This window comes from Vipera berus (assembly GCF_964194415.1).
Source record: "Vipera berus genome assembly, chromosome: 1".
Classification (NCBI taxonomy): Eukaryota; Metazoa; Chordata; class Lepidosauria; order Squamata; family Viperidae; genus Vipera; species Vipera berus.
The window spans coordinates 252,633,983-252,653,737 of NC_138202.1; the positions used below are offsets into that span (position 1 = coordinate 252,633,983).

Consider the following 19,755-nt stretch of genomic DNA (forward strand, 5'->3'; position numbering starts at 1 on the left):
TTTCCTGGATGCCACCTTGAGTCTATTGAATGTTCTTTAGGCAAATCAATTTAAAAGTTTTCAATATTTTGGGGGACTGGAGCAGAACATATGGGCCATGATGCTGGTATCATGTAATGTTCATAGTTAATTAAAATGATTAATAGAGGTGTTATTTACCAATGGACAAAACTATAATTGAAAGCAGGGTCGGCTTTTATTTTAGCATGGTGTAATCCTTCTTGATCTTTTCATATTTAAGTCACCATTTCCTAAAATTAACCCGTAACGGAAGCCTTGAAAATTAATGTATAATAATCTTGTTTACCTAAAATACCTAAAACATGTTTTTAAAATAATTGAAAGTAGTGAGCAATATTCTGTAAGTAGGATGTTTTAATGAACTTCATAAACAAGTCTGTGGTCTGTTCATATCACAGCACTTAATAGAGGTAGTCCTCGACTTACGACCACAATTGAGCCCAACATTTCTGTTGCTAAGTGAAACATTTGTTAAGTGAGCTTTGCCCCATTTTATAACCTTTCTTGCCACAGTTGCTAAGTGAATCACTGCAGTTGTTAGGTTAGCAACACGGTTGTTAAGTGAATCTGACTTCCCCATTGACTTTGCTTGTTGGAAAGTCACAAAAGGTGGATCGTGTAATGCTGGGACGCTGCAACCATCATATTTATGTCTGCAACTGACTCCTATTTATGTCAGTTGCCAAGTGTTGGAATTTTGACCATGCGACTATGGGGATGCTACAACATTCCTAAGTGTGAAAAATGCTTATATTTCACTTTTTTTTTCAGCCCATTGTAGCTTCAAATGGTAACTAAATGAACTGTTGTAAGTCGAGGACAACCTGCATTCACAACACTGAAATTTCTGTACCAACTGGGACTAAGCTTGAGACTTGGTGATCACCGGTATTGCATTACTTTCTAACAGCTGAATGGGTAGATTGGCATTTTGTCTTTTGAGAAATTTATTGGGTCTCTTTCAAACCGTTTGGGAACCAAGTTAATACTTAGTCCTTCTGGTGCTCTCCAACCATTAGCTCTACTACCATAGCCCGTGAGGCAATAACTTCAAGTAGCAAGTGCTGGGGAGCAGTGGTGGCAGAGAAGCGGTTGCTCTATGGCTATTAGAGGAGAAAGTTGTATAAATCGTTCACCCTCTCCCGTTCCCTCCAATCCCCTCCTGTAGCCTATGGTTTCTAATGTGCTAATGAATACTTTTATCTGTGTTGAAGTAAAATTCTGTCACCAGCTTTCTTCTATACGTGAAAAGGAACAGGAATACCAGAGGCAGCCAAATATGTTTAGCCAATCCCAGTGTAGTGTATCTGCTGATCTAAGCAAGTGCTGCTTGAACATACGTATATTGGCTCTGCCAATTGGCTTGGGGCCCTTGATGGGTGCGCTTCATGCTGGAGGCAACTAATGGATTAAGTAGAAGACCCCACTCTCATCCGGCTTGTGTACCGGTTCTTAGTTTTATCCAACTTCTGTTAATTTTAATGTTTTAATGGTATTACCTTCTTCTTTTCATGGTGTTGTAAGCCTCCCAGAGTCACTCGATAATGAGATGGGTAGCGTATAAATTTAATAAATACTTAATGGCTCACAAGCACAAAATCCCGAGAACTATATGGGCATGACTACATGGCCACTGGACATTTGACCAGCCTTTCTAGATTTCCCACTATGTATTGGATTCTGGACTATGCAACTCTAAACATAATCAAGTTTCAAAAACTTGAAACTTACTCAAGGGCTCAAACTAGAGTTCATAATATTCCTTCTATTTTTGTTTTCCTCTACAACAGCCACCCTATGAGCTACATCCTATCAATTCTGAAGAAAAGTTTTATATTCCATCCTTAATATCAAAGTTTCTAATCTAGAATTGTGAAAATTTGTAGGAAATTGAACTGTCATATTTTGTGCACAGCTGTTATATGCATATTCTGTAGAGGTGACATCCATGAGCAAGGCAGATGTTGTTCCGCTTGAATCTGTTCCTGATAAATCAGTTGTTCTTGAATATTATAAAAATATAATAATGTTTGCACAAAAAAAACAGAGATAATACAGATACACCCCTAAGATAGACATCTCTGGCTTTCTTCCCTCCTCCATACAACACTCTATTTCAGTCTTGTAAACATTTTGTATGATCCAGTCACAGATATCTTGCAAGCTAGTATCTTGGACTTGTAAACATCTTACATTATGCACAGAAGCCTCTCGAAGACTGGCACTCCATAAGCGATTCTATCAACAGACAGCTCGACCTACAACCAGCCTATGAACCCCTCAGAATCCAAAACAACCGCACAGCCAACCAGAGACAGCACGACCCTCAACCAACCCACACAAGCCCCCCTCCCCCTCCCACCAGCAGTTCACCTCCCAGTGGCCCTGACCTGATGTAACCTCCGCATCACAAGACCCATCACGAGTCCTCTCACTGATGACTCCTACCGGACCCATCATAAGACCCTCACATGACACATCCACACCTGAAGCCCTTATAAGGAGAACACTGACACTCCCTAAACTCCACTGAAGATGTTACCTAGCCTGGTAAGGAAACGTTTGGAAACCAACCCACAAGCTCAGGAGAAGAAACCTTCACCCTCATCCTACACCCGAGCTACAGATATCCACCACTATTGCAAGCAGAAGCCTAAATTAAATCAATGCCACTTATTTACAGTCCATTTTTACACCTGTACTCACGTAGCATATTTTTTTCAATTTTTATTTTTTGCAGTAACTAGAGCACGGGTAGGCAACCTTGGCTCTTTTATGACTCGTGGACTTCAACTCCCAGAATTCCTGAGCCAGCTGGCTCAGGAATTCTGGGAGCTGAAGTCCACGAGTCATAAAACAGCCAAGGTTGCCTACCCCTGAACTAGAGTATCAACATGGATATGCAAAACACCAACTACTATGCATAATACTACTGTTGTTGCCCTTCCAGGACAGCAAATGCTACTGATTTTATGCCATAAATAAATATCTTTTTATTGAGGCATGTAACACATAAATTGTTGCTTTTAAAATCTCATTGGTGGTTTGCCTTACTTTATGTTGACATTATTTTTGGTTTTTTAAAAAAAATGTGTTCAGTTGCCTACATATTTATTTGTAAAATTTATTAGCCTCCCATCTTACCACAAGGGATCTCTCTACGTTTGCTTGCACTAGCATTTTTAAAATTATTACTCCTTGTGAAAAAGAATTCTTCCCCTTTTTTTTGGATGACAATTGCTTTCTATTAGTTCAATACTAGAAAATTTGAAATTGTGCATTTCTTATTAGTGCCAAAATACTTTGAGCTTCTTATTGGTATTTTCTCATACGGTATTAGTTGCAAACTATCAGATAGTTAACAATTACTGTGTGTGTCTCTGTGTGTGTGTGTGTGATACTAGTTATGCTTGAATAGAAAACTAATTCACCTGTTCTTTTCTATTGTAAAATGACAAGATAAAAAAGAAAGAACATGGAAGATATTTATACTTTGAAATGTTACATGATGTTAGTCCATTTACAAGTTACGGCATTCATATACATGAATATTTGAAAGGATACCTGCAGAATTTTCTTGCAGCACGATGTAATTGTGCTTTTTCTGTATACACACAAAAGCCATATATAATATGTATGGGGGGGAGAACATAACTTTAAAATGGAATGTGATCATTTTCAGGTCAAAAGCTACAAAAAAAAAGTTCACAGTGACCAAGGTGGTCCATTCCGTTCTGTTTACTCAGCAACATACAGTAGTTGCATTTAGGACTGAAACTTTGTATGCAGAGCATCCCAACTAAAACTAACTATAACAAGTCAAATCAAGCCTAACACATCAACCACAGCTTCATTACCAATCAAAGTCAGATCTTCGGTGCTTTCCAGAACCCAAGGAGGGCAGGTACCATCCTATAATTTGGAGGGATGCCGTTCCAGAAGGTAGGGGGCCACTACAGAGAAGGCACTTTCCCAGTCCCATAATATAACAGCATTTAATGGAAAGAGCCGGGAGCGTACCCATTCTGCCAGAATGTACTAGGCAGGCAGAAACAGTTGGAGATGGGCAGTCCCTCAGCTATCCAGGCCCTATGCCATAAAGCAGAGGTCTTCAAACTCGGCCCTTTTATGACTCATGGACTTCAACTCCCAGAATTTCTCAGCCAGGCATGCTGGCTGAGGAATTCTGGGAGTTGAAGTCCATGAGTCATAAAAGGGCCGAGTTTGAAGACCCCTGCCATAAAGGGATTTGCAGGTAATGACCCGTATCTTTAAATGTACCTGGAGCCCAGTAGCTATAAAGTTTGTGTAACAGTGCTGATGCATTATAGGAGGTGCCCTTTACTGCTTGCACTGCTGCATTTTTTATCACCTATAGCTTCTGAATAGTCTTCAAAGCAAGCCCACTGCAGAGTGCATTGTAGTAATCCAGTTGTGAGGTGGCCAGGGCACGAGTAACTGTCTGAAGGGTTTTCTGGTTGAGGAAGAGGTACAACTGGTGCACAAGATGAACTTGTGCAAAGACACTCCAGGCCACAGCTGCCACCCACTCATCAGAAAATAGTTCAAGTCAAGAAGGACCCTCAAATTGCAAATCAGTCTAGAATGATGAAATGCGATCCCAACTCCAGCTGTGGAACTGTCTCTGAGAGAGTAGTTCCAACACATTTGTATAAATTAATCTAACCGTAATATTTGCAAGAATGATGCAGTGTGAATATTTTCTTTGATGTTGTTTTTTTTAAAATTAAATGTACTTGCCATTACATTTTGTTTAATATTAAACGTAATTGCCATTTAATCTCACAACCGAATCTTTTTATATTAACTAAAAATGAAGTGTCAGAAGTTGATCAAATTTTTAATGGTGAAAGATTTAAAAAACAAACTTGTGCTTGAATGTTACCTTGTTCAGATAGTAAAAGATTAAATCAGATGGTGGTAGTGAATAATGTCTTAATTTTCCTTTTTTTTTTTGCTTATTTTTCAAAGGTCAGCCGGAATTATCACCCACCACCAACCTAAGCAGAGTTGATTTTGTTAATTGCTCCTGTTAAGCCTAATTACAGAAGGGGAGGAGTGGAAGGCAAGGGGAGGGAGGAGGGGACTCTCCAGGGAGAAATTCTAAAATCCAAGTCACTTTGTAGGCAGAGTTAGATGAGAGTTGGAGTGAGAAGTAGAAAGTATGTGTGTTGTGTGTTCTTGTATGCCCAAGTGTGTGTTGGGGGCAGGCTCATGGTGTGTGGAGAGTTATGGAAGATACACCTAGGGACTAAAAACTAATGGTCTGTGAATGAAGACTGGAAGCCTATCCTCTATGGCTAATCAAAGGTACTGCTAAACATTTAAACATGTAAAACATTTAAACATTTAAACATCTTACATTTTATGCATTAAATAATTGTCTTTGCATATGTACTTTAAGCATGATTCTGACATGTTTTGCTGTCACTTGCTTTAAGGAGCTAAAATGCTTTTATGTCTTTCAATTATTTTGATAGCCCACTGTTTATTGTAGACGATATAGGTAACTTACTAAAATGGATATGTTTGCAAGCATAAAAGCATTTTAAAAAAACAACCTGTATTTTCTATTTGATTTTATACTAATAAATTCATAGCCGGTCATTATATAAGACTAGGTAGCTTTGCATTGTTTAAGATACTATTAAAATATTTTCTTCTGATGTGATCATCAGGTTAAAATTTGTGGTAGTTCTATTGTATGTTTATGACTGGAAGATTCTGTTATCTGGAGATAAAAATGAAAAAAAAATTATTTTTGCTTAATCAGTCTTTTTCTGTGCCGTATGTCTATAGCTCAAAGTTTTCAGTGCATTTAAAGGGATACAACGATTATATGCAGTGGAGAGAAAATACTGCTGTGCTGTGGCAAATGAATGTAAGGGTGACACAGACAAGACAGTTTCATGAATGATTTTTCTTGGGGTACTTCAAGATATTGCTGAGTAAATATGTTTACTCCACCCTCTCCATTGCCGGTATTTACACTAGTTAATGTCTTGCACCAGATAATTCTGTTTCCCGAGTCCATCTTTTAACTCACTCCTTTTCCTTCCCCTTTGACAAATGGTTTGAGTTTTGACACAGTTTTATCAGCTGGGCCCCTGCTGGGTGCTGTTTGTTTTGGCTTTTATCATGGAAAGTAAATTATTTGCAATATTCCAACTTGCAGTTGGCAGGTCCAATTTAGTATGAATTGCCTTGGTCTTTTCTTTGCAAAGCCCAATTGTTGTCCTAAATGAAAACAACAGATTGAGGGCATTCTTTATAGCAAGCTGTTCTCTCTGCTCATTGCGAAGCATGTGGTAGCTCAATATGCTGAAATACAGGATGAGTTGTCATTTACAGAATCCTTATCGGCAGTCTCCCTTTAAAAAAAAATACTTTGTATGTGTTACATCGCAGTACCTAGTTGGGAAGGGAATTGAAAAGCTATATTATGCAGGAAAAATTGGAACTGTAAAAATGTAGGATCTCAAATGAGATTCTAAGTAAACTGTTTTAAAAAGCAGCACTTGAAACAAATGGGAAATTAGTGGAACATTAGAAATGTTGGTCCCTATCAGACAGGCAGTCTGACTCAGGAAACAAGCAAACAACACGAGGGAAAGTTTAACTGGAGATCAAATAAATCATTTAGTCTGCTCAATTTAGTGGCTAGTTCTAAGTAAAGAAGTCCATGAGTGTTTTAGAGTTCCTGATCTAAAAAAAAGTGAAAATATCACAAATACATGGTATGAAATTACAAATGCCTAAAAATAAAGGATTATTCTGATTTGTCATAATATACTGTCATAATAGAGTATAAAAGCCATATTGCAATTCTAACAAGTAGGAGAATGACCCTGGTGTGAAATTTGCAGTAGTAACATGCTTACACATAATTTGATAGTTTTCTTCCTAGCAGAAAGCATTGCTACAATAATATTTTCTGTTTTCCTCTGCCTCTAACTCAAATATTCTGTAATTATTAATCAAAAAGAGGATTAAATATTCTGTTATGCATCTAGTATACACGGATATTCTCCTCCCCCCTTTCTGTATATAAACAGATGTAAATAGTTACTGCTCTTGTAAAAGCTATATGTAAGTAGTTCCACAGGTTTTGATTTGCTGAATTGCCCATAAAAAACTCAAGAACTACTTCAGTTGAATTATTTTTAAAAGAAAAGTACTGTGTGATGGAAAATAACCAACATGGATGTATTTGGTATTCCAGTCCATATGGCTTATCAGAAAAAAAAATCATATATTCAAACTTACGTAGCTTTCTCTGAAATGCAGTGAGACTCTGAAGGAGAATGAGATTGCTCCAAGTGTATGCATCTGTCTATGTGTGCAACGATGTTCGTGAGGCATACCATACCATACCATTTTAGCATCCTCTTTTCATATAATAATTTGACTTCTCATAGAGTATCGCTTGACTTTTTGAGTATTGAGTAATTTAACAATAAAAAAAATTATAACAATTGAATTTGATAAACTGCAGCTTGCTGATCATTGTTTATTGTTTGGAGCTCCAGAAACGTTGGCCAACAAATTGCATTTTGATGCTTTCTCTTTTTTTGCCTTTATACTAATTTTCCATAATGGTTCAGAGAAAGAGAAGGAGAAAATAGATCCAGATGGGAATAAAACAGGTCCTGAAAAGACCACAAGAGGAACTAGGTCAGGTACTTTGAAGATTAAAGAAGCATGGCTCATCCCTATGTACAGGAGGCAGGGACAAGGAGCACATAATTACATGGAATTAGAACAGCAACAAGTAGTTCAGTTTTATCAGCTTTAATTGTCTATTGTCAGGACAGAGCTTCTCTTGTCCATCAGGCTGCTGCCAATGCTTTAATACCTTTAATGGACTCTCCATTGTGGGATTATCACTTTCATGAAGCTTGGTCTTTCTTCAAAAGTTACTGATTCTGGAAATAAAAGAAAAGAACAAACCAGTTTTAGCTTCAGGTGTTTCCAAGTCAGGTCCATGCTGTTCTTTGATTTATTGTATTCCTAAGGAAGCAGTAAAAAAACAACAACTCTAGGGTACTTTCTGTCAGCAGCTGATATCCCTTGAGTGGAACCGAGAAAAACCTATTTGAACATTAACCACCTTCTTCCATAAACCCTGTTGGGAAACAATAGCTTGTTGATACAGCCTGTTGATAAAGTCAGGATGCATAGTTGTAAGAGTGGGGAGGAGGAATCTCTGGGCCCTCATTGTTTTGTAAAGATTTCATGGTTATTTTTATATGGTTCAGAAAAGAGAAGAAGGTGTGAGTTATTTAAGGAGACTAGAGGACTCTTTAGACTTGCAGTTTCTGTAACTGGAAAAGAATATGAGCATCCCTGATAGGTTACAAGTGAGGATACCCCCAAAATGGCAGATAATTTACCTATAATGTAAATGTAAAGGGAAGGATGTGTAGCTTAGATAAGTTTCATTTGGTTTTAAGTTAATAATCGCGTTTTAGACCAAGCAACATGTAAAGTAGAATTCAGTTTGGATTCTGTTTGTAATTCAGTTTGGAAACTGTTTTGATAATTTTCAAGAGGCATGCCTGCGCTCTGAAAACAAGAAAAGGGGACTGCAATAAACCTTCCTGTCAAGGTCACCCTTTATTTTTCTCTCAAGATTACCTCATATTTTTCTCTAAATATAATACAGTCACTTCTCTTCAACCACCAATTTATTTCTAGGTCTGAGAAATTTCAACTTCTTTTTTCACACATTCTAAATTTAATGCAAAATCCAGAAAATCAATTAATTAAAAGTGCCATTAAGTTATACTCAGAATGTTGCTTGCCTTGTGCTGCGGACTATTAGAAGTAGAATTTGTCATTAATGGTGTTAATGAAAAACTGTTAGAAACTATTTTAGCTTCCTTTGCAGAAATCAGTTCCTCAAATCATCCTGGAAAGGATTTTAGCTTCATATATTTTATTTGTTTGTTTTTCACATTTCTGGACCACTCATCTCCTTCAAAGTGGGACTTATACATAATTTAGACCAGATAAGACAGTTAGTAGTACATCTTCAGATACATTAAAAAGATCGGAACTTTTATTTATAAGCTGATGGTTTAATACATATAAAAAAGCAAATTTGAATGCCAGCCCTTAGCACTACACCAAAGAGAGTTAAATTTTGGTGAAGTAAAAAGAAACCTTCACACACCTGATTCTGTTAGGTAACATAAGTGTTTTAAGAGCAAATGATCACCAACCAGGGCCATCTAAAATAATGAATTATTTATCTTTTTTGATTAGACTGGAATGTTACATCCATTGGTGTATCAGCAGATATTGAACTCAGCAAAATTTCTGAATAGATGTATGCATGTTGGCATTTCTAGTTCATGTTTCCCTAATATCTAACCTCTTCTAACATCAGATATTTAAAAACCATAAGAATATGGATAGAAGTCAATTTACACATGAAGAATGGATGCTCAAGCTTCAGTACATAGCAATGGCATTAAATATGGCATAAAGACCTTATTGAATTAAATTTAAAAACAGCAAGCATAACATTAATACCGTGAGATCTAGATCTTGCTGATACATTTGCACTTACTGTTCCAATTTTAAGGGTAGGCAATTTAATAATCTACTATGCTCTGTAAGTAAAGATGAAAGTCTCTAGAAAATCTTGGCCAATTGAAAAAAGCATAGAAGGCTTGGATCTAATTAATATTTGGAGGGGAGATCATTACGAAATCCAGAACTCCATGCTAAACTGGAAAGTTGAAAAAAATATCCTGGAACAATTTAATACCAAACCAAATCTATTTTTCAGCCAAGGAAATTGTGTAGATTGATGTAAACATAGGGAGTCCAGCTACACTGAAGGATATCTACTTTTAATAAATGTTTAGAAAATAATTGAGAAGCCTTCTAGCTAGGAGCTTACCAAAGTTTTAGAGCTTTTAAAACTTTAAAGCTTTTAATGAATTTGGGGCCAATTTTAAATTTATGTTTATTTTTATTCTAGAGAGAATTTAACACATTGAAAGTATTTTGGAGGATTTATGTTATCAAGATTATTGATAACCCCAGATTTACCTTGGAATCCACAGGGTAAAATTTGTAGAATTTTTCAGAGGCAATATTGCATAAGAAAAATTTGAATAGCTTCATCTTCCCTTATATACTCCTTTTCTCTGCCAATTTTATACTGAGAAAAAGCCTTTTATACTAGCAAAAAGCCTTCTCAGATTTTTAGTAATTAATAAAACATTTTCCCTTCATAAGGTTTGTTTCTTTAAATATAAAAGACGACTACAGTTAGATCATACTTAGAAAGTACAGTATAGAGCCAGAACCAGGTCTTCAGAGAACTGGGAAACAAAAGGTTTTCTTCTTTCTGTTGATATGGTCAATTTGTGCCTACCGGTAGCCTTGTTTGTATAAAGAACAGGAGAATATGAAGAAGAAGAAAAACAGCCTGCTTTAGTTTCTAATCTACATTAATGCCCCTGTAGCATTTTCAATATCATCTGTTGAAGTCAGTTTCTCACAACCATTGCACTGTTCTGCCGGCTTTCTCTTTTGGGGGAAAAAAAATAGCGTTCAAGCAGAGGCATGCAGGAGAGGAAAGACTTTTTGAAGCCGGAGTAACATTCACTTACTGCTGAGCCTCAGTGGCGTGAGATGACAGCTTCAAAGGATGTGAAGTGGGTGAGGGTGAAGACGGAGTTTCTGACATCAGCACAGGTTGAGACATTCATGGTTTGCTGCTGGAGAGAGAGAGAGAGAGAGAAGGTCTTGTCTGAGAAATGCTGACTAATAATGTAATTGAGGTTTTCTCTGAACAGAAAAGGAACAATAAAAATATGGCTAAAAAGTGTGTTTTCTGAAATGAGCACCACTGAGTTTGCAAATTCCAGATGGAATGAGTGAACTCTGTGTAAAAACAACAAACTGCCAGCCAAATAATACATTTCTAAATATTAATATGGGGGGGAGGCAGGAATGACAAATTGCTTGGAACACCCAAGAAGTCAAACGGTATCTTGATATATAAACAGTACAAATGTGTCTTATTTCTTTTCATAATTCGATACACATATTATGACTCTGTACATATGTAATACATTGTAATATATTCTACATTATATACCATGTTGAATAAGACTTTATAAAGTAGTAACCTATTTTGGATAAATATTATTAGAACTAGGCCTAGCTCAATATATTTTGCTGTCGAACACAAACAGCAGTTTACTACCTATAGAAGTCAAAATGTGTGGTAGGAGGGCACTCAAATCATTTTGGGACTTGAGGGATAAAATTCCTCGTACAAAACAGAATAATTATGGATTCATTGATCCATTAATTAAGGTTTGCAGGGGCCACGTTCAACCCTAGCAAGACTGAGTTGCTCTGTATTTAAATACTTTCTGCTTTCTTGGACTTATCATTTTTCGTTCTGGGTAGGACTGCACTCTCCTAAATAGTAATGGCATATAATTTGAAGGTCCTCCTGGATACTTGGCTCCTGCTCTGTGAGAAGTAGCAACCATAGCCAGGTTGGCCTTTCCCAGATGCATCTGTGCACCATCTGAGAATCTTCTTGGATCAGTTAGCCATTCTTGCAGTCATCCATGCTTTAGACACTTCCTCCCAATTTGGACTACTGCAGTGTGCTCTATATTGGGCTACTCCTAGGCAATCAGAATTTGTAGCTGGTCCAAAATGCAGTAGTGTAAGTACTTATGATACTCATTTTGCATGTGTAATTCCTTTATTCTGCAGGTTGCACTGGTTACCAGTTATGGACACAATTCAAAATACAAGTGGTCCTCATTTAATGATCACTTGTTCAGCAACTGTTAAAATTTAGGAGAGTCTGAATAGTAGTTAGAACTGGATCTTGAATTTATGGCTGTTGCAACATCCCAGAGTCACCTGATCACAATTTGTGACCTTCCTTGCCAGCTTTTCACAAGCAAAGTCAATGGGGAAGTCAGCAGGAAGTTGCCATGTGAAGTCCTTGCTTAACAACCCTGGTGGTCCTTGTTTAACCACAGCAACCAGGACTGCCAGAACTATTGTCACTAAGTAGTGTAGTCACATGGTTTTTCAACATACTACCATATTGCTCAATGATGGAGTTTCTTATCCCAGTTAGTGTTGTTAAATGAGGACTATTTTTACTGAGTTACTTCTGGAAACAATTCAAGTATTGAAGGTATTTAATTGTTCCATATAAAGACTTTCATAAAATTAGGATCTGGATACTGATGAAACCAGCTCCCCAGCTACTGTACTTCTGTCTATTCAGTAAGATCTGGCAAAATTGATTTGTTGGAGGTGCCTTTTGTAAAGAAATGTCATTTTGTGGGACTTAGGAAATAAAATTCTCTATTACTACACCTGCCTTATAGGCCAGCATTCCACCACCACACACAAGCCCATGTGGCCCTGCCTCTGTTATGCTTTTGCAACAACCTGACTCTTTAAATAGGCCCTCAGGCAAAGTAGTAGATTGTGATCCATTCTGGGGACTGATCAATTTCATTTATTTAGAGGGCTTATGAATTGCTCCATCAAACTAATTCATTATCTGAAAAGAGTAGTCCCAACTGCTCAACCACCAAGGCTTGATGGAATAACCAAGTTTTCACTTTTTTTTCCCCAAAACTAGAAGGAAGCCATTTGAATATCCTCCTATTCTAGAGGAGAACTGCAACTGAAAAGGCCTGTTTCCATGTCCCATGTAGGTGGCAGTCTCTAATTGAGGAGAGAGGCATAGAGAGCCTGCCTGTCAAAATGTAGCAAATAGGTATTATTAGGGGGGAAATTATGAATTACTAGGTCTTGTTTTATTTTCCCAATGTGCAGAAAGTTTACGATTTATTATTTTTTTTACTGTTTTTTAATCTTTTTTATGTATCTCATTTGGAGTTGCTTTCCCAATCAAGGCAGCAAGCAAATGGAATAATTTTGTTTATTAATTACGCTGTTTTTCATGGTATCCAATATCGCTAAGGAAAATGCTAGCCCTGATTAGAATAATTAATTGCCTTTAGAACAGTCACCATGTGTCACAGTTCTTAAAGCCACCATGTCCTTTTTTGCAGCATCTAAATTTTCTTTAATGCTGGGATGAGCATTCCAAAGGGCTGGAGGAAAAGAGCTGTAAGGGTTTGCCCTTTTCCCCATTTTTGTCATGATTTGAAACCTTTCCTGCCATTTGGGCTCACCCAGCTGTTTGGGATCATCTCCTTCTGACACTAAGTATATTCAGGGACAATTTCTTAAGGAATCTTTTTCAAGATTCATTAGAGTCCCGGCATTTCTCTTTGGAATCCATCCTGCAAATTCTGAATTAAACATCGACGCACAGATTAATGGCAACCACATGTAACCCATTTTTATTTTTATTTGCTTATTTACCCTACACCAAAGAGAAAGAGAAAGAACCCCAGTTCAGCTGAAGGAAGTAGCAAGAAGCAAAGAAAAGCTAAGGTAAAATTGTAAGCACAGTTGCAGTTGCATGATTTTCACTAAACGGCTGCTTTATTTAACAACGAAGTTGCCAGAACCATTTGTGTGGTTGCTGAACGAAGAGCATCTGAATATTAAATATTAAATATTCATGTTAGAAGGAGCATGTGTGGGCTAGGAAGCAGAGCTGCTTCCTACACCAAAGCAGCTTCAGATTATACTGTGCCACTGAGATCTGTAATGCTTCCATTGGAAGTCATATTGGCCATACATGATCTATACCTGTTAGTAGAGCTGTATGCAGAAATAACCCCCCTTGTTTGTGCTGTTTCACAAGATTAGAATCAGACAACCATATTGACTATTATATTTTATTATGGTACTGTGAAGAGTTTATCTGTAGCTTCTGTTTGGTTTATCCAGTTTTCCCACATTCACAGACTTTGAAGTACAGGTAGTCCTCAACTTACAAACACAATTGAGCCCAAAATTTATGTTGCTAAGTGAGAAATTTGTTAAGTGAGGGGAGTTTTGCCCTATTTTATGACTTTACATTTGTTAACTGTATCACTGCACTTGTGAAGTTAGTAACGTGGTTGTTAAGTGAATCTGGCTTTCCCATTGACTTTGCTTGTCAGAAGGTTGCAAAAGGTCATCACATGACCCCAGGACACTGCAACCGTCATAAATGTGAGCCAGTTGTCAAGCATCCAAATATAAATCACCTGATCATGGGGATGCTGCAATGGTCATAAGTGTGAAAAATGGTCATAAGTCAGTTTTTTCAGTGCTCTGGTAACTTTGAACAGTCACTAAATAAACTGTTGTAAGTCAAGGACTACCCGTAGTTACAGGAAGGTAGTAAGGCGCAAGTTATCTCATATACAGAAGCCACAGTTTTATATTTGAGTACAAAATACTGAGTATGTAGCAATCTTCTGATTCATCATCAATTATCAAAATCAATAATTTTTTTTGTTTTGAATGTTTGTTCCTATTGCATATTCCACAATTTGCATAAACTCTGTCAATTCTTTTGTTGACTTATCAGGTACTTGTCTGACACTATGTCTTAGTAATGCCCAGTGATCTGTGAATATTTGATTAGAATATGTTAGAGGTCTTTACACAAATAAAATCTACTCTCTGTACTGTGTCATCTAGACAAACAAATAATCCTGTTCATCTTCACAACCTCAAGAACTTCAGAAATCTGTGGTATGACCTGTATGTTAGAACAAAATCAGAGATTGGCTCTCCAAATAATAAAAATCCTCACATATACACTCACTTGTATTTTTAAAACAAGTCAAAACAGGTTCCTTCCTACGCAAGAGGAAAGGCCCAGTAAAATAAACATGTCTGAAGATGCGAGGTAAAAAGGAAAAGTGGGAGACTTGTCCTTTGTTGAACTGACTTGGTATTTTTGATACTATGTGTGACTGTGCATGGAGCTATGCGACCTCGCAATTGTTGTGAGCTGAAGGATTCCACATTGAAGGGCCAGGACCACTAAAGGAAGTTAGGCATCTGGTTTGTTTGGTAATGAGAAATAGGAATGCGAGGTCTAATGTACTTCATAATAGACAAACAGGACATTGTATGCCATCATCACAGGATGTCCTTCCTTCAAGGCAGTACATTAATATGGAAAGAAGGAAAAGAAATGGCAAGAACACATGCCTGTGTAATTATTACACACAAATGCTTATTTCATTAGTGACACGCTGCTCTTTAAGTGATTGTGTCTATTACAAATTTTAATAATGCAGATTTTCTTTCTGGACTACGTTAGCATTTGAACTACTCTCTACAAAAACACCTGCAGGGCAAAGCTGTGTTGTTTCTTCTTTAACTGATGCTATTTTAAAATAGTACAAAGGTAAGGCTGCAGTCTTGCGCTCACTTTCCCTTGAGTAAAAGTCCTGTTAATCTTTATAAAAAGATGTAAAAAAAAGAGGGGTGGGTGGGTGGGATAATATGTATGTTGTACAGAAAATTTGGATGTTATTTTTACTTTAAAAGCTTATGACAGATCAAACTGCATAACAACACTTTTTTTTTGCTCTGTTGTATATCTGTTATAAAGTCATCACCAGAAATTTGATTGGTTTTTTGATGTTCCTGGAAAGTTTAATCTAGAAATAGAAGTAAGGAAATAAGAGAAATAATGTTCTGTTTTACCTCTAATTCTTCATACTGGGTTTCTAGTTCCTCATTATATTATTTTTCACCCTCAAATATTTCCCCTTCCCCTCGGAAGATAATTCCAGTGCCACCAGCCTATTAATCCGCTTACGTGTTAATTGGAAAATCTGCGTGGCTGTGATTTTCAGAAAGGAAAAAATTCCTTCTGACTTTAGTTTCATTGGATAACTCTGGGTGACTTGCAGGTATAGCCCCACCCCTGCTCTTGACAGCTCTGAGTGTGAGTAAATCAGAAATGACTGGCTCATTGGAAACTTGTAGCAGGGAGGAGAAAGGAAGAGTCTGTTTCGCCAGCAGAGACTGAAAGACTCAGCCCTCCCGTCTTTCAAAGAAGTTGAAGCCTAAGAACAGCAACACCTGTGACAGGGAGAGAGAACTCGTGATTGAGAGAGGCCGGCCCAAACAACAAGAGTTAAATCTCCAGGCATGAGTCAGTCTTACTTCCACGGGCCAAGTGGAAGGCAGGGGAAATGTTTACTCTTTAGATATGTGTGAGACTTACCTGAAACGCCAGGCTGCCAGCTGGAAGTATTTGTGGACTGTACCTTGGTAAGCAACTTTTTTTCAGATCGCTTGAGAGGGCTGTGTTTTTTTTTTGAACGAAACGCAGCAAGAAGCACGTTGACAACGGCAATCGTGTTTTTTCTTTCTTTCTTGAAAGTGCTCTTTCTAAGGTGCCTTAAAGTTCAAGGGATCTCTCTTTTTATGATGATTAATTCTTTCACTGCTGCTAGCAACTGTCAGTTGAGTTTCACTATTACTTCGCTCTCCTAGTGTGTAAAGTGTGAAGCTTTTTTTCACATGGTGCTAAAGTCTCTGGAATCCGTCCCATCAGCATTTATCGGAAGAACTAATAAACCTGCCAGAGTTGAATTCTGTGAGAAAATACAAAATTAAGCAGGCTTTGGTGTTGTTTTTTTTGAAACTTTTTCAAAATATTTCTTTGTATTGGGAATATGACCTACTTGATCTCAGTCCAGAGGATTAGTAGTATAATTCTGGAGCTTCAGGTTTTTGTTATGGAAAAGCTATAGTCTAATTCAGAAGTCCCCAACCTTTTGGGCACCAGGGACCGGTTCCATGGAGAGAGCTTTTTCCATGGACCGGAGGGTGCGTGGTTTTGTGTGCTGCCTGTATCCCACGGATGGGGCTTTGCTTGCTTGAGCGGACCAGTTGCTGGTACTGGTCCACGGACCAGGGGTTGGGGACCCCTGGTCTAATTCATTGTCTTTTTACTTGGGGGAAACAGAACGGTAAGTTAACTTATTTTTAATATGCAAATTAGTTTGCTACTTCTACAACAGGGGTAGTTGTAAAGCTAAATGTTACAATTGTACTATTACAAATCTGTTCATATTTCTATAAGAATACTACTCTCCTGTGTTTAAAGTGTGATACTCTTTTCTAAAGAAAGGACAAATAATACTTTTTGCAACGATGATATTCAAACAGGCCTTTTGTACCTGCCCCATGGATAAGGAATCTAGATGAAAGACCATACCTTGTCTCTGAATTTTGTCACTGTGTAGCCACTATTGGAAATAGAAGCATTGTGATTCATCTTGTAAGCCATGAACTATTTTCAGTGTAGTTCACTTTTGTTTTACACGCTTTTTGGAATATGTAAGAATATGCTAAATGGAGTAGTATTTCTAGTTATTTTGGATTGTTTCTGGAGGGATAGCAACAGGATGCAGCCTTCCTCAGTTTTCCATACCAGAGGAAAAGAGGAAGTGAATATACGGTAGGGAGGGGGGGGTGTGTTGTTTTTAAAAGTTGTTCGCATGTTGGAAGTTGTGGGAAAGTTCAGTCTTCCTCATTTGGAAAAAGCAAGCCAGGTTCCGCTCTTCCAGCATGCACTTTCCATTTTTAGCTCTTTGAGACGCAGACAGCAAACAACTCCTTCCTCTTCCTTTCCTTGTTTGTGACACTTTCCTAGTGCACTTTTCCAACAAGCTGTGTTGCGCACAAGTTTTTTGCTTTCAGATCACCATCCCCCCCATTCTGATTATAAAGAAACAATCTGAAAGAGATGTGGAGGGTTTCTCTTTTTTCCCCACTACCTCTAGCTATTGAACATGGTGTGTCAGGGAAGTCAGCCCCCCAGTGCAACTTTCAGCTGTCCTGCTCATGTCCTCCGTGTGTCCCCAGGTAGCCATTGAGATCTATTTGCCAGCAGTACTGAAAAGAGAATGACAAATGTGTATGTATATATACATATATATATATATATATATTTTCCAGGCTGCCGCACAGTGTAGCCCATATATTGTGAATTCCAAGGGACAGAGGAAAAAGGACAATATTGATAATGAAAATGGACATGAAGGATGCTGATATGACTCTATGGACAGAAGCTGAATTTGAAGACAAGTGTACCTACATTGTAAATGATCATCCCACAGAACCCAGTTCTGCAGAAGGTTGCACCATAACTCAGGCCGAATCATCTTTGCCAAGGAACTTGATTTTCAAATATGCGGGAAATTGCAAAGAGGTAAGAACAAGTTTACCAAGAATGATTACAACAACCTGAAATGCCCTTTTGATTTCTGTTTTTGTTTTTGAAATAGGCATGACCAATTTTCCTTTTCTTAAAGCATAGAAAAGGCTTGAAGAAAGTCTCCCTTTTAATATCATGGTATCATTCCTGTTTTACTGCATCAGAAAGAAGAAACACTTCCTGACCTGTATTGTGCTGATGTATATATGGAATTTGTGTGTAAGATGTGGTTTAGCTGACTAGTGACAATTTCAAACTTGTATCCCTGACCAGTTGAGAGTTAGTTTTGTATAGTTCTAAAGCAACGTATCTGTAAAATACAGGATATGCATGGCTTATAAGTGACTCTTTTGTTCTGAAACAATAAAATTATGTCAGATCAGTGAAATCATTTAAATACGCTGTGTTTAAATGACTTGTTTATCTAGGACAGGAACTTTGTTGGTAGCTGGACATACAGGTATATTTTAGTCCATGTCTCTGGAGTGGGTGCATTCTTTGTTGTTGTTTCAGAAGGGCAGAGAAAAAAAATCAGCCTAGATGAGCAACTGGTTGCCTGTTTATTCCTTCATATAGAGTAGCTATTATACTTAGGCGTGATGTTCAGCTGGCTAATAATGGTAGGGCCAGCCCATCATTTTTTTTGTCCCTCTCCTGTGACTTGTGGTGGAACAGCTATAACCTGTGTTGCTACTGTGGCTAAATAAACTGACCACAGAGCTCAGGGAAGGGTGTACATTCATTCCTTTCTAGTTATTAAAAAGATTCTTCTTAAAACAAACAGAATAGAAATTCTTGTATTCAAAAACAGGACCAAAACTTGAACTGATATATAAATTGTAATTTATTAACATTATTCAGAAAACTTGGGTAGCAGCCTATTACAGTATCTCTGTGGTTTTATTCTTGGTGCTGTTCTCTGAACTGAATGAATGATGAACTGGAGCAACAGAAGATTTCAATATTCCCTTTATATACTGGGCCCTTAAATTAGGCAATAAGTTTTAATTCTTCGACTAATATATTCAGCCTTTAGCTGATTGGCCTGAAAATGAAATGTGAAGAAGCAACTAGCTAATATCCAATGATAAACCATTTTTGCAGTCTTAATTTTCTTGTTTTATTACAAGCAGTCTGGAAAAAAACTGCCTTGCTACAGGTTGACAAACAATATATTTGTCAATCATTTTTAAACCATCGTATTGAATAGTAGTTTAAGAAACTGCAAGATTTGTAGTTGTATCTCATAAAATGTAATTCCATGAATCTTTACAGAGGTTATCAACAGACAGTATCCTTCACTTGTTTTTCATTCTACTCTCCTTTGCTATGTAAAAAGAGAGAGAGAGAGAGAGAGAGAGAGAGAGAGAGAGAGAGAGAGAGAGAGAGAGAGAGAGAGAGAGAGAGAGAGAGAGAGAGAGAGAGAAATTGCACTATTGCACCCAGTCCCATATCCCATTTAGGATACAATATATGTTGTTCATAGTATGCTGACTTAAATTTAGATTTTGTAATTATTATATCAGCTCTGTGGTAGTGATTTGATAGAATGT

The 19,755-nt window shown here is 37.4% G+C and overlaps 1 protein-coding gene and 1 long non-coding RNA gene across 2 annotated transcripts in view; one reads left to right on the forward strand and one right to left on the reverse strand.

Moving 5' to 3' along the window:
• Positions 1–7,651: 7,651 nt before the first annotated feature.
• LOC308668143 lies at positions 7,652–15,778 on the reverse strand. Its single transcript, XR_014026451.1, has 3 exons — positions 15,676–15,778; positions 10,671–10,778; positions 7,652–7,967 (listed from the first exon to the last, which is right to left on the reverse strand). It is a non-coding gene; the product is annotated as an uncharacterized lncRNA (long non-coding RNA).
• A 260-nt stretch (positions 15,779–16,038) lies between these two features.
• The window catches only part of PRDM1 (PR/SET domain 1), a 31,075-nt gene continuing 27,358 nt past the window's right edge, over positions 16,039–19,755 (forward strand). The window contains exons 1-2 of the mRNA XM_081314218.1: positions 16,039–16,248; positions 17,944–18,196. Coding sequence (XP_081170344.1) covers positions 18,011–18,196 — 186 coding nt within the window. The 5' untranslated portion in view covers positions 16,039–16,248; positions 17,944–18,010. The remainder of the gene's footprint in view (positions 16,249–17,943; positions 18,197–19,755) is intronic.